The 12,920-nt window shown below is 47.0% G+C and overlaps 1 protein-coding gene across 4 annotated transcripts in view; it reads left to right on the forward strand.

The window, feature by feature from the left end:
- The window catches only part of ZC3H7B (zinc finger CCCH-type containing 7B), an 88,498-nt gene that overhangs the window by 44,738 nt on the left and 30,840 nt on the right, over positions 1-12,920 (forward strand). For all 4 annotated transcript variants that reach the window (XM_078147611.1, XM_078147609.1, XM_078147614.1 and 1 more), the window contains exons 8-13: positions 1,396-1,438; positions 3,358-3,584; positions 4,395-4,725; positions 5,669-5,727; positions 6,591-6,744; positions 10,965-11,126. In XM_078147611.1, coding sequence (XP_078003737.1) covers positions 1,396-1,438; positions 3,358-3,584; positions 4,395-4,725; positions 5,669-5,727; positions 6,591-6,744; positions 10,965-11,126 — 976 coding nt within the window. The remainder of the gene's footprint in view (positions 1-1,395; positions 1,439-3,357; positions 3,585-4,394; positions 4,726-5,668; positions 5,728-6,590; positions 6,745-10,964; positions 11,127-12,920) is intronic.

Below are 12,920 nucleotides of genomic sequence, written 5' to 3' on the forward strand. Positions count from 1 at the left end.
GAAAACTGAAGCTCCGATTGGTCAAAGGAGCCGAGATCTAGACCTGGGAGGGCCCTCAAAGCCAGCCAGTGTTACCCCTTCACATGGCCTCAAGGCCATCTGGGCTGGACCTCCCTGGCTCGCAGAGTAGGGGCGGGAAGGGCAATCCAGGTGGAGAGATCCACGGAGCCAAAGGTGCCGAGGCAGGAAGGAGTCTGGTCCAGGGGTGGGACAGGGAGGAGTCCAGAGTGAAGGGTGTGTTGTAGAGAGTAAAGCGTATCATGTGAGGTTCTTTACAGCCTTGAACAAGTAAGTGGCTTACCTCTTTCTTATGACTTTTAGCTCTATTCATGATAAAGCAGTTTACCTTTCCTAAACTGAGGATCCACACCCATGGATTGAGCCCAACCAGCTGGAGGTTAAACATTAGAGAATCCACTATTTTCATATCAGAGAATCACAGACTTCCTGGGGCCACTGAGTCTAATCCACACCTGAACATCTTTGACAAATGTCCATCCAGCCTGAGCTTGTAGACCTCCAGTGCTGGAGGAGTCACTGCTTCCGGAAATGGTCCATCCCACTTTTGGACAACTGTCATTGTTAGGAAGGCAGCTAGGTGGCGCAGTGGATAGAGGGCTGAGCCTGGAGTCAGGAAGACCTGAGTTCAAATCCAGCCTCAGACACTTACTAACTGGGTGACTGGGGGCAAGTCACTTAGCCCTGTTTGCCTCAGTTTCCTCATCTGTAAAATGAGCTGGAGAAGGAAATGGCAAACCACTCTAGTATCTTTGCCATGAAAACCCCAAATGGGGTCATGAAGCATCAGACAGGACAGAAGCAACTGAACAACATTGTTTGGAAGTTTATCCTTTACCTGGATATGAAATTTGCATGTATTCAGCTTCTTCCCCCTCCACTGCTCCGAGTTCTGCCCTCTGAAGCCAAGTAGACAAAGGCTGCCCCCTCCCCCACTGGACAGCACTTTTCAAATGCAAGGCATTTGTGTCCAGGCTGAATATCCCTGATTCCTTCAATCAGCCTTTTCCTTTGTCCTTCCGAGTGCCCCTCCTCTGAAACTACTCCATGTCCTTCCTAAAATGCAGTATCCAGAACTGAACACAATCCAAGCCAAGCCAGCCATGTGCCAGGTGATCCCCTGAGCATGAGGGAGCACTAGAGCTCCCTATTACCCCTTTCCTTGAATTCGGTCAGCAAGCATTTATTAAACACATACTATGTACCAGACATTTCGGATGCGAAGGAGAGCAAAAATAATCCCTGCCATACGTCACTTATGCTCTAATGGGGAAGACATTCAGGTCTGTACGAGATATCATATACAGAGCAGATAGAAGGTAATTTGTGCCCACCCACATCTCTCCTGATATGGCCATCTCCTCTTTCTCTCCACAGGGAACATCCAATGGGCTTGGATCTATAGATGACATCGAAACAGGTAGAGTCTGGCAGATGGATGGGTGGGGGTTATTCTGTCGCAGGAGCAGGGAGGTCCAGAGGATAGGCCAAGAGACGTAGACTCAAGACTGTCTAGAGCTTGCCCTTGGCGAAGGTCCCACCGTTAGGAAACCTAGAACCTTGGGTTGATTTCGGGAAGTGACTCAGTCTTTACCAGCTCTTTACTATTCCCTACATTTTCTACTGGGGTCCTCCAGAGGAGAGGGAGGACTTGATATACCTGCCTTCTTAATCAAAAGCTCTGGCCCTAATACCCCGGTAGATGGTAGAGCAGATAGGATACTAGACTTGGAATCCGAAAGGATTCGAGTTCAAATCCTGCCTCAGATACTTATGCCTTGGGCAAACTGCTTTATCTCTCCGTGCCTCAGTTTCCTCACCTGCCAATGGGAATGATAATAGCATCTACCCCAGTTGTTGTGAGGCCCAGATGAGTTTATATATATGTACGTATGTATATAAAATGTATGCATGTATATATGTATTAGATATATACACAAATCTCAGTAACTAATCAATAAAAATAATATATTATTATAATAAATATATCAATAAAATTAGTATTATATAGGAAATCTTATGTACCAAGAGAAATGTACTACATGAGGTTTGAGGAGGAAAGTCATTATTTGCTAGGGGTATCAGAGAGGGCTTCCCAGGCTTGAAACCTTGGCGTCCTCCCTAACTTCTCTCATCCCTCACCTCGCCTATTTGACCCAATGCCGAGTCTTACCAATTCTGTCTTCCCCACATCTCAATGATTCTTCTCCTTTCATCTCACACATCCCTCACCATGGTTCAGACCCCCATTGCCTCTCCTGGTCTCCTGGTTTGCCTCCCTGATTCCAATCTCTCCTCAATGCAGCCCTTCTCCCACATGGCCGTCAAAATGAGCATCCTAAAGCAGCGGGCTGACCACATCACTCTGTTACTAAAGAAACTTCCCTCTTGTCTCTAGGCTATAGCAAAAATGATCCTTTGACATTTAAAATCCTTCACAATCTGGTTCTACTTTTTTTTTCTTGCAAGGTTTCACATTCTTTTGCTTTCTGCACTTAAGTTTTAGCCAAGCTTGTCTAAATGTTATTTCCCAAAGTTCCACATCCCTCTTCTCCATGTTCTCCTTCCTCACCTTTACGTCTTCAGATCCCAACCTCCCTTCAAGGCCTGTTTCTACAGGAAGCCTTCTCTGATACCACCCCCAGTGGTTAATGCTTCACTGTCCCAATATGAAATTACTTTGTTTTCACTATGACTACATAAGGAAGTTGATCTTTGACCAGTCCCCCAACCCAGAAGGCCAAGACTGGAATCACAAAGTCATCAGTCATTACCTGATATCTATACATCTTTATCTGGCCAAATTAAAGGAAGCAACCTCATTGGACAAGCAAAAATGGGACACAGCTATGCAAGGTTTTAAATAACTTAGCCCTAGGCTATTTTTACTCTTTTTACTTTACTATCTTAGTAAACGCCTTTGCTAAGAACTATTTATGGCTATTGGCTGATTGTAAATGTGAAGCACACTGGTGGTGGCTCATGTGCTGTAGTGTTCCAAGTACAGGGCCACAGGTTTTCCTCAGAACTCACACTGGCAGTCACCCTCCACAGACCCCGCTTTTCATTATGAGTGCCCACTTGGGGGAGTGGCCTGGAATGGGTGATGCATCTGTATTTTGTATCTGCTTATCTGTGAACGTTTTGCATCCTTCCAGTAGAATGTGAGTAGCTGGAAGACAAGGACTGATTTCCTTCTTGTCTCTGCATCCTCATCACCTCGGACAGTGCCGAGCCCATGACAGTTGATGAATAAATACTTGCTGAATTGAATTGGGTTGAATTTTCTAACCCTTCCCCCAGAGGGTGCTGAGCCTTCTCTATCTTTCTCTTCCTCAGACTGCTCCATGGATCTAAGGTGTCTCACAGCCCCAGTAACCACCTCCATCCCTGGCTGTGACATCACCCTCCTTTCGGACCCCGAGGCCAAGGGCTCCACCACAACCCTTTTCCCTCCCACCACCGACCTGCTGGCCCCTCCAGATGGGGCTGGACCTGAGAGCATGGAGGACTTCTCTGATGGCGATGTCTTTGGGCCAGAACTGGACTCACTCCTGGATTCATTGGTGAGATCCGCCACCCACTTCTCCACCCACCAGGAGGAGCTAGGGATCCCCTCCATGTCTCCAGTGCTGGGGTGTGCCCAGCTTCCCCTGAGTCTAGCTGATGCAACCCCATACACAAAAATAGGGCAGAATAATCACAAAAATAAAACGAGTTTATTATTGATTTTGCTTCCAACCTATTTCCCCATCTATTAGCTCATAATCACACTATCCCAAGGAGATATATCTCTCCTTGGGAGACTAGCGCCTAGAGAAGGAAAGTGACTTGTTTAAGAATATCCATCCTGCGGGGGTAGTTGGAAATGACACCCCAATTTCCTGGCTTTGGGTCAAGATTACGCACTAGAGGGAAGGGCAGGGGATTGACTGGGTATCTAATCTATTTAGATGACTAATTATAATTAATTGTGCTGATTTATTTTTATTTAATAATTAATACTTAATTTAAAGGCTCTTTAGAACTTAACGATCTATTTTTCCTTCACTTTCCCTCTTCGTCACCTTCTCTCTACCTTTTTCCTTTTGTCTCCATTCCATTTTCCTTCTCTTTTTTACCTTTCTTCTTTCTCCCTCTTCTCTTGTTCTTAATCTTTCTTCTTCCTTTTCCTTCCCCTCTCTCTCTTCATTCTATATTTCTTTTTGCTCTTCTTTCCATTATCCCTTGTTGCCCATTCTCTCTCTTTCCCCTTCTCTGTTCTCTTATCTCTCCTTTCCCCTTCTTCCTTTCCTCTCTATTTCCCCTTCCCTCCTCTTCTCCTTTCTCATGCCCCATACCTTCCTTCCTTCCACCTGTTGACAACCTCCTTGTAGTCTCTGGTCCAAGGCTCCATTCCAGCGACTGTGCCCAGTGAAATGCCCCAGCGGATCCCTGTGTTCCCAGGTGGGGCGCCCCTATTGCCCCCTGTGGTGAGTGGCACCATCCCTGTCTCCAATCCACTGCCCCCCGCATCCTTTGGCCTCGTCATGGACCCCACCAAGAAGATGGCCTCCTCCATGCTGGAAGCCTTTGACTCTCCGGTTTCCTCACTGGACCCTTTGGATCCTCTGGACTTGCTTCCGTACACAGATGCCCACCTCGAAGCCCTGGACAGCTTGGGGCCTGTCCGGGGCTCCCTGGACACACTGGATTCATTCCCAGTAGGTAAGTGCTCATGAGAAGAGACCCTAGAACATGGAATGTCAAAGTTGGGAGGAACTTCAGAACTCAGAAGTTCAGAGCTAAGAGGGACCTTAGAAGACGGAATGTCAGTGCTAGGAGAGGACTTAGGACAGAGAATGTCAGTGATGAGAGGGACCTTGGGGACTGTTGGGTCCAATCTCCTCATTTTTTAGGGTAGGAACCTGAGGCCCATTGTTAGGGAGGGTCACACAGTGAGTTAGTGGCAAAGCCTGGACTCATACCCAGGTCTGTTGAGTCTTCATAGCAGGGCTCTTACCTCCATTCTGCTTCTGCCCTGCCTGTGTGTATGTATGTGTGTGTGTGTGTGTGTGTGTGTGTGTGTGTGTGTGTGTGTGTGTGTGTAGTAAAGACCCTGAAATCAGTCATTTATTTCAACTTACCCTATTAGTCTGAATGTAGGTCACCCCAACGTAGGCCACCCCCTTAAAATAACCCTGGTATAAAGTGTACTTGGGTTTTAGGCAAAGCAAAATTTGGGGGATTCAGACTTATTTTCAGACCAATAGGAGAGTTCAGCTAGGCTGTCTGAGTGTAAGCTGTGTGCTCTGCCCTTTGGCAGTGCAACTTAAGGAAAACAAAATCTAAGCCTGAGATTCAGCATTCTCAGAGACCATCAAATCCAACCCCTAATTTTACAGATGAGGAAACTGAGGTCCGCGGACGTGGCGTGACCTGCCAAGCTCACACAGGCAGTGGACATCAGAGGAAGGATTTGAACCCTGCCCCTCTGACCCCACCCCCTCTCCCTTACATGTCCGAGTCTGAGGGTGGCCTCTTGGGGACCAGGGTGAGGCAGTTGTTGCAGAGTTAGGAATGAGCTGAGGATAACCCACATCCCATGCTTTGCGCGAGCCACCCTCCTGCAAAGGAAAAGTAATGCCCGTTTCTCTTCCCCCCCCCTTAGAGGACACCTCCTCTCAGGACCTACGACCACCCAGCAGCACCCAGAAGCCGGCCCCTGCAGTGAGTGATGTTTCCCCGGGAGGGGGAGGGGGAGAGACAAGTTTTTGTTGGGGGGGGTCTTTTGCCTCCCTGGGTGAAGGGGTCTGGAGTAGGAAGAATGAGAGCTCTGGTCCAGTGCGCGATGAGACAGTTGCTACTTAGCCCCCAGAGAAGCGCACAGAATACCAAGGTGCTGGAAAGCCCATTTACCCTAATCCCCTCATTGAACAGATGGGGAGACTGAAGCGTAGAGAACTCAAGCGACTGGTCCAAGGTTGTCTAGGAGCCGGGTTTCCTAACAGTATCTCGAGAAAGGCACTACCCAGGACCTAGCAAAAAGAGCTTGGACCAGGGAGTCATGGGTACTGGGTTCCAGTCCTCATTCAAACTTAGGGATAGAGATAGGATTGCCTGGGGCTTCCCTGATATAGGGAAAGCCCAGATGAGGCACTCCCTCCACCAAGGCAGCTTGGCACCTTGTATAATTTCTCATCCCAGAGAGTTATCTGTGGCACAGAAAAGTTAAGTGACTTGCCTAGGGTCACAGTCAGTATGTGTGAGGGGCTGAACTCAAGCCCAGGCCTTCCTGACTCCAAAGCTAGCTCTCTGTCCATTATACCATGCCACCTTTCAAACACAGCTGCGTGCAGATGTCTCCCCTCTTCTGGGCTTGGGCTTGTCATCCATGAGAGGAAAGGCTGGGCTGCTTGACCCTCCTTAGCTCTAACATTCTTGAGTTCTTTCCATTAGCTGGATTTCATTATCAGAGGAAGAGTCTGGGCTGGGAAAGAAAGAAGGAACCAGAGGCCCTGGGTCTGTAGTTGGGCTGGCAGGTTCTGGCTAAGGTGACGCACTCACCTTCTTCCTTCCCATGCTCCATCTAGCCGGCCAGCACAAGTCACTCCCCTCTGCCCAAGGTGGCTGATCTGCTGCCCCAGCAAGAGTCCGCCATGCCCAATACCGCCCTGCTTGTCAAGAACCCCCTGGCTTCTACCCACCTCTTCAAGCAGGCCTGCCACCTCTGCTATCCCAAAACAGGTAATGTCATACCCTACTCACCTCCAGTCTCCCCTCCCACCACTCTAGCGGCATAGAATCAGAGACACAGAGATTCAGGGAATCTTGGACTCATAGAGAATCTTCAAAACCTAGAAAAATCAACTTAGAAAATCAGAGAATCTTGGGACCATAGACCTTGAGAACCAAAGACTTAGGGAATCGTAGGAATTTCATAATCATAGACCTGGAATCTTAGAAACATAGACCAACTCAGAATCACAGAATCTTGGGATTGTAGACTTTTGGAATCATGGCATTTCAGAGCCAAGAATCTCAGAAATGGAAGAGATATTCAAAGTGATCTAATGCAATTCCCTTCCCAGGGTATGAATTTTATGCCTCTACAGAATTATGCCAAATGATTACCTAACTTCTGCTTGGACACTTCCAGTGACAGAGAACTCATTGGCTCCTGAGGTTACTTGTCCATTGCTGGACAGCTTCCTCTACAAAGACCTTCATTCTGTTGAACTGAAACTTAGCTCCCTGCATCACCAACATTTTATTCCTCTGGAAGAATTTATTAAGAGGCTCTGTTAGCATGTGCCTACTTTGTTCAAGCCATTATACCTCAAGACTATGGAAATGAAGGTCCTGGATTGGATTCCTGCTTAGACTGGGTCTTTGGTCTGTCTAGGAGCCAAGGCTGTCTCACTGGCTCATGCCAGACATCTCACAGCATGTGTGCTAATCACCAAGACGGGTTGAAAGAGGCAGGAACCAAAAGAGAGAGTATGAATAAATCAGAGCAAACTTTTTCCTACTAGTGGAGAGGCCTTGCTTAGCATGCTGTGCTGAGGGCTGGACAGGAGCACTGGAGACTGACCAGGCAGCAGAGGTTGGGATGGACGAGTTGTGGCTGGGCGGAAGGGATCTGCTCTCACAGTGAGGACTGTTGAGGAAACTTCACAGAAGGCGTGTCCTGTATAGATGGAATGAGTTAAATAACAGATCCTTGACCTCAGGTGACTTATAGGGAAACAGTGAATGCTGGGTCATTTGTTCATCAAAGAAAGATTAGCCATTGCCATATTGTTCTGAATGTAAGCCACCCCTTAGAGTGAATTCTCTTTGAAAAAAATTATATTTATATAGTCCCTGCTATGTGTCACATAGGGTGCTAAGCACTTTACGAATATTATCTTATTTGATCTACATGACAACCCTGGGAGGTAGGTGGTGTTAATACACCCATTTTACACTTGAGGAAACTGAGGCGAAGAGAGGTTTAGTAATTTGCCCAAGGTCACATAGCTAGCAAGTATATGAGGTTAGATTTGAACTCAGGTCTTCTGACCGCTGGTCCAGTACTCTATCCTCTGCATTACCAGCTGCCTTGCATATAGGTTTACTAGCTACATTTTATATATGTCAAGATTTGAGGAGAAAGTGTGGCCTGGACTCCCTTAAGGCTCAGCGTAGGTGCTGCCTCCTCCATGAGGACTACAATGATTTCTCTAGGTATTAACACACTGCTCCCACTCCTCACCTGAAATTACTTGGGCCCTCATATTTTGCATCCACTTATCTCTGCTTTCCTTCCCCATAGAATGTAAGCTTCCCGAGGGCAGGGCTTCTTTCATTTTTGTCTCTGTATCTCCAGCACCTGGGACTATGTTTGGCATGTGGTAGGCACTGTTAATAAATGCTCGTCTAAATGAATCAATTGCCAGACGTGCTGGTGGCGAGTTCTTCCCCCTCCTGCTCTTCCTCTCCCCACCCTTTCCCCTTCTTTCTGCCAGTCAGGAGCACCTTCCTTCTAAATCTCAGCAATAACTGGGGGTCCTTGGGCCACCGTCTCTAGTCTGCCTCATTGGATAGTCACCATTTGTGTGTTTAGGTCACGGTTTCGTTACTGCCTCTTGTTTGGGATACTGTTGCCTGTGAATTGTGGTTCACTTCACAGACAGTCTTCCTGTGTCATGCCTGCTACTCTCTGTGGTATTTGGCTGGGTAAATATACCTGGGCACTTTTCTTTTTGACTTTAAGCCTCACCCCCCAACCCCCCCGCTCTTTGACTGACAAGTGTCCAGGCAGACTGTTTTGAATTTTTTTTCAATTAATTAATTTTCAGATTTATTTTTTTTCCTTCTAACCTTACTCCCAGTTGGGGAAAAAGATGGCAAAAACAAAACCTTATTACAAATGTGCAATATAAATAGTACAAAACCCCCAAATTCCTGCATTGGCCATGTCCAAAGCTGTCTGTCTCAATCTTCACTTCTCTGGCAGGTGGATAATAGCAGGCTTCATCATGAGTCCTCCAGAATCATGGCTAATCATCGCATTGATCAATTCTTAAGTCTTCTGAAGTTGCTTATCTTTACAGTGTCATTGTTATTGAAGACGTTGACTTCCCGGTTCTGTTCACTTCACTCTGTGTCAGTTTATACTGATCTTCCCACGTTTGTCTGAAACTATCCCCTTTATCGTTTCTTACAGCACAGTAGTGTTCTGTCACATTCTTAGACCATAACTTGTTCACTCATTCCCCAATTGAGGGCATCCCCTGTTTCCAATTCTTTGCTATAACAAAAGAACTGCTACAAATGTTTTTGTACATATGGGTCCCTTTCCTCCTGCTTTGCTATTGGAGTACTGGCCTGCTAGTGGGATCACTGACTCAAAGGGTATGCACATAGGTCCAAATCACTTCGCACAATGACAATACAGAATTAATGTGCCTCTTTCCCCATAGCCGCTCCAACATTTGTCATTTTCCTTTTTTGTCATCTTTGCCAATCTGATGGGTATAAGATGGGATCTCAAAATTGCTTTGATTTACATTGCTCTATTAGTGGTTTTGAGCATTTTTATGTGGTTACTGATAGCCTGGATTCCTTCCTTTGAGAACTACCTCCTCATAACCTTTGACTATTTATGTATTAGGGAATGGCTCTTATCCAATAAATTTGTATCTGTCCCTTAGATATCCTGGCAATGAGACCTTTGTCAGAGAAACTTGCTAAAAGAATTTTTTTTCCTAATTCATCATTTCCCTTCTCATTTTAACTCGGGCTTTTACTGGTCCATCTTAGGTTTACTCCATCCTGGCCAAGAGGCTGTTATTCCACCATTGAAAGCCCTGGTTCAGAAATCTACATCCCATTCTCCCATATCACCATCAATACTTCTGTCTCTTCTGAAGGCTTGACCTTCAGTTGGCGGTGGGGATGGAAGCAACCCCGCCCCCCATTCCTCTAAGGTATCCTGTTTCTTGCTCAAGACTTCAGAATCCCTAGTAGTGTTTTCTGAGTTCTTTCTAGCTTCTATAGATATGCGCTAGTGGTCCACAGGCTTGACGAGCCTGTCATGTGATGAATACATCCATGCACCCGCAGGGAAGCCAGCAGACGCCCCTACTGTTGGTCCTGTGGGTCTTCATTCCACTCACTGCCTTAGCCGTCTTCTTAAGGCATCGGCCTGGTCAAGACAGTCTCTGGCAGAAAACTCACAATGTCTCCCCAATTCCTCATGAAGAACATATACGCCCTGACCCCGGCACAGTCCCAGCTCTGAGATTCTTCCATAATTGGTTTGCAGCTCGCCTTGCAGCCAGACATATCGCCCCTTTGCCTGCTCTACCTTGGGCCACACTAACCTCTCTCTCCCTTGCTTTTGGTCCACCCCCCCAGGACTGCAGCAGAATTCCATGGCCACTTCTCCCTGCCTTCCAGGGCCAGCCGAGAGGCCGCCTCTTTCAGGAAGCCTGCTTTGACCTTCACTCTTCCGCTTCCTCAGAGGACTCTCTTTTGTGGCAGCTCTCCTTTGCCTTCTCCCCATTCCCCTAAGTGCACTTATTGGTGCTTATTTCTTCTGGTGTCCGCCCCCCATTAAATTGTAAGCCTCTTGAAAACAGTCTGTACCACTTTTTATCTGTGCTCTCCAAAGCCTAATACAGTTTATCGGATTGAATCCAGTGGGAGTCAGATAAATACCATACATGGTATGTGAGCAAAAAGCACTGGGGAGCCAGTTTCCGATTCGGGTGAAGGCAATCTGGGAAGACTTCATGGAGGAGGAGAGGTTTCAATAGCCATTTGAATAGTAGAAGAGAAGCAGATCTTTAGGACCCTCTGACCTCTTTCAGGCCTGTTTGCTTCTCGTCCTCCGTTTGTCTTTGCTACCTTTGAGGCTCCCCTTCAGCACACAAGTCCATAAGCCTTGACCCATGGATCCCTCCTGGCATTCCCCACAGGTCCCAAGGCTGGTGACTACAGCTACCGGGAAGACCTAGAGCACAAGTGTAAAAGGGACATTCTGCTGGGGAGGATCCGAAACTCCGAGGACAAGACGTGGAAGCGGATCCGGCCCCGGCCCACCAAGACCAGCTTCATAGGCTCCTACTATCTGTGCAAAGGTGAGCTGGGGGTCGGCAGAGGGGGATGGGAGGGAGGAGCACCATGCTGTCTCACCATGGGTGGAAGAGCCCTCCAGGGACTTTAGAACAGACACTTTCAGAGCTGGGAGGGGCTTTGGACCAAGGAAGGTCAGAGTTGGAGGTAGCTTAGAACATGGAAAGTCACAGGTGAGAGGGACCTTAGAACACGGAATGTGAGAGCTGAGAGGGATCTTAGAGATCAATCAATTCGCCAATCAATCAACCAATAAGCATTTTTTTTTGAGGAGCTAGGCAATAGGGTTAAGTGACTTGCCCAGGGTCACACAGCTAGTAAGTGTTATGTGTCTGAGGCTGGATTTGAACTCAGGTCCTCCCGAATCCAGGGCCGGTGCTCTATCCACTGTGCCACCTACCTGCCCCCAATAAACATTTATTAAACTCCTAATATGTGCCAGACCCTGCAGATACCAAAACAAAAAAAGAAACTATTTGTTCCCTCAAATACTTACATTCTATTAGAGAAAACTGTAAGTGCACACAGAAGCACATTCTAGCAAATGCACATACCCAAGGCTATTTGTGGGGAGGCTTTAGCTGCTGGGGGATCAGGAAAGTACTCAGTAGGAAGTGGCCCTGGTGCTAGATTCAGAAGAAAACCAGAGATTCTAAGAGGTGGAAATGAGGAGGATGGCCATCCTAATCCTGGGGGTCAGTGGGTAAAAGGTGCAGGGGTGGGTCCAGGGAGCCTTGTTTGTGAGGAGTAGCAGCAAAACAGTGCGGCTGGAACACAGAGTTCTAGAGCAGAGGGGTTTAAATACCAGTGAGAAGACTTTGTATTTGACGTCAGAAGCCATAGGGAGCCATTGGAAGCTTAGGGAGTGACCTGGTCAGATCACTTTAAGCTGTGAGGAGGGTGGTGGGAGGGGTGAAAGGCTGCAGGCCAAGGGACCTTTGTACCTACTGGTTCCCAAGCTTTTTGAGGAGGAAGACCTTCCCATCCAAAAATTTCACCCATTCCCACGTGATAGTATTTGTATCATTAGTAATCCATTAATTGAAAAATCACATGACAAAGTACCTTAGGTCCTCAGGAATATTCTCAAATTAATTAGTAGTTTGTGAATTTGAAAACAGTAATGGATGTTCATGTGTGACATATTCCTGAAGGTAGGTTTGCTTCTCAGGGGAGTCGCACATGGATTAGGCAAACCCCTTACAGGCCACTGGTTGGGAACCATGAGACCAGTGCCAGCCCCTTATTTTTTTCAGGAAAGTGAGTTTGTTCATTGTACCATGACATCAGGAAGGTGATGCCATGACATGCAAGTGAATTAGATTTAAGTGAGGGAGGCTGTGCAAAGTCACCAGCCTGTTTCTCCTCTGGAGCCATCTGGGTCCAGTGGCCTGATATAGATCAGGACAACTAGAGATGGTCCTGGATGCAGTGGGAGACCTTGGCCTTTTTAAGCTAAAGTCTTTCCAAGGTCACAGTTTGACTGAAGCAATGCCCATTCAGTGGTTAAGGCTAGGTAAGAGGTGAGGCAAAGAATGGCCTTTTTTACCTAAATAAAAAAAAAATACAAAAACAACCCAGTCTGGGAGCGGAAGACCCTCAGAGTTTCTGGCCAAAATAGAAATTACTATTTACACTCACGCTGAGCCAGCAGAACCCAAACAATGACCAAGTGAGGCTTAGACTGGAACCTACTGTTGGCCAACCATTGAGAGCCAGAGTGATTTGGATTTAATGCATGGTTCTTAAAAAAGAAATCTAGTCTATAAATCCCAAGATATCTTGCAAAGTTTCAGCGA

The sequence above is a fragment of the Phascolarctos cinereus genome, unplaced genomic scaffold (genome assembly GCF_003287225.1).
Source record: "Phascolarctos cinereus isolate Bilbo 61053 unplaced genomic scaffold, phaCin_HiC Scaffold_1;HRSCAF=81, whole genome shotgun sequence".
Lineage (NCBI taxonomy): Eukaryota > Metazoa > Chordata > Mammalia > Diprotodontia > Phascolarctidae > Phascolarctos > Phascolarctos cinereus.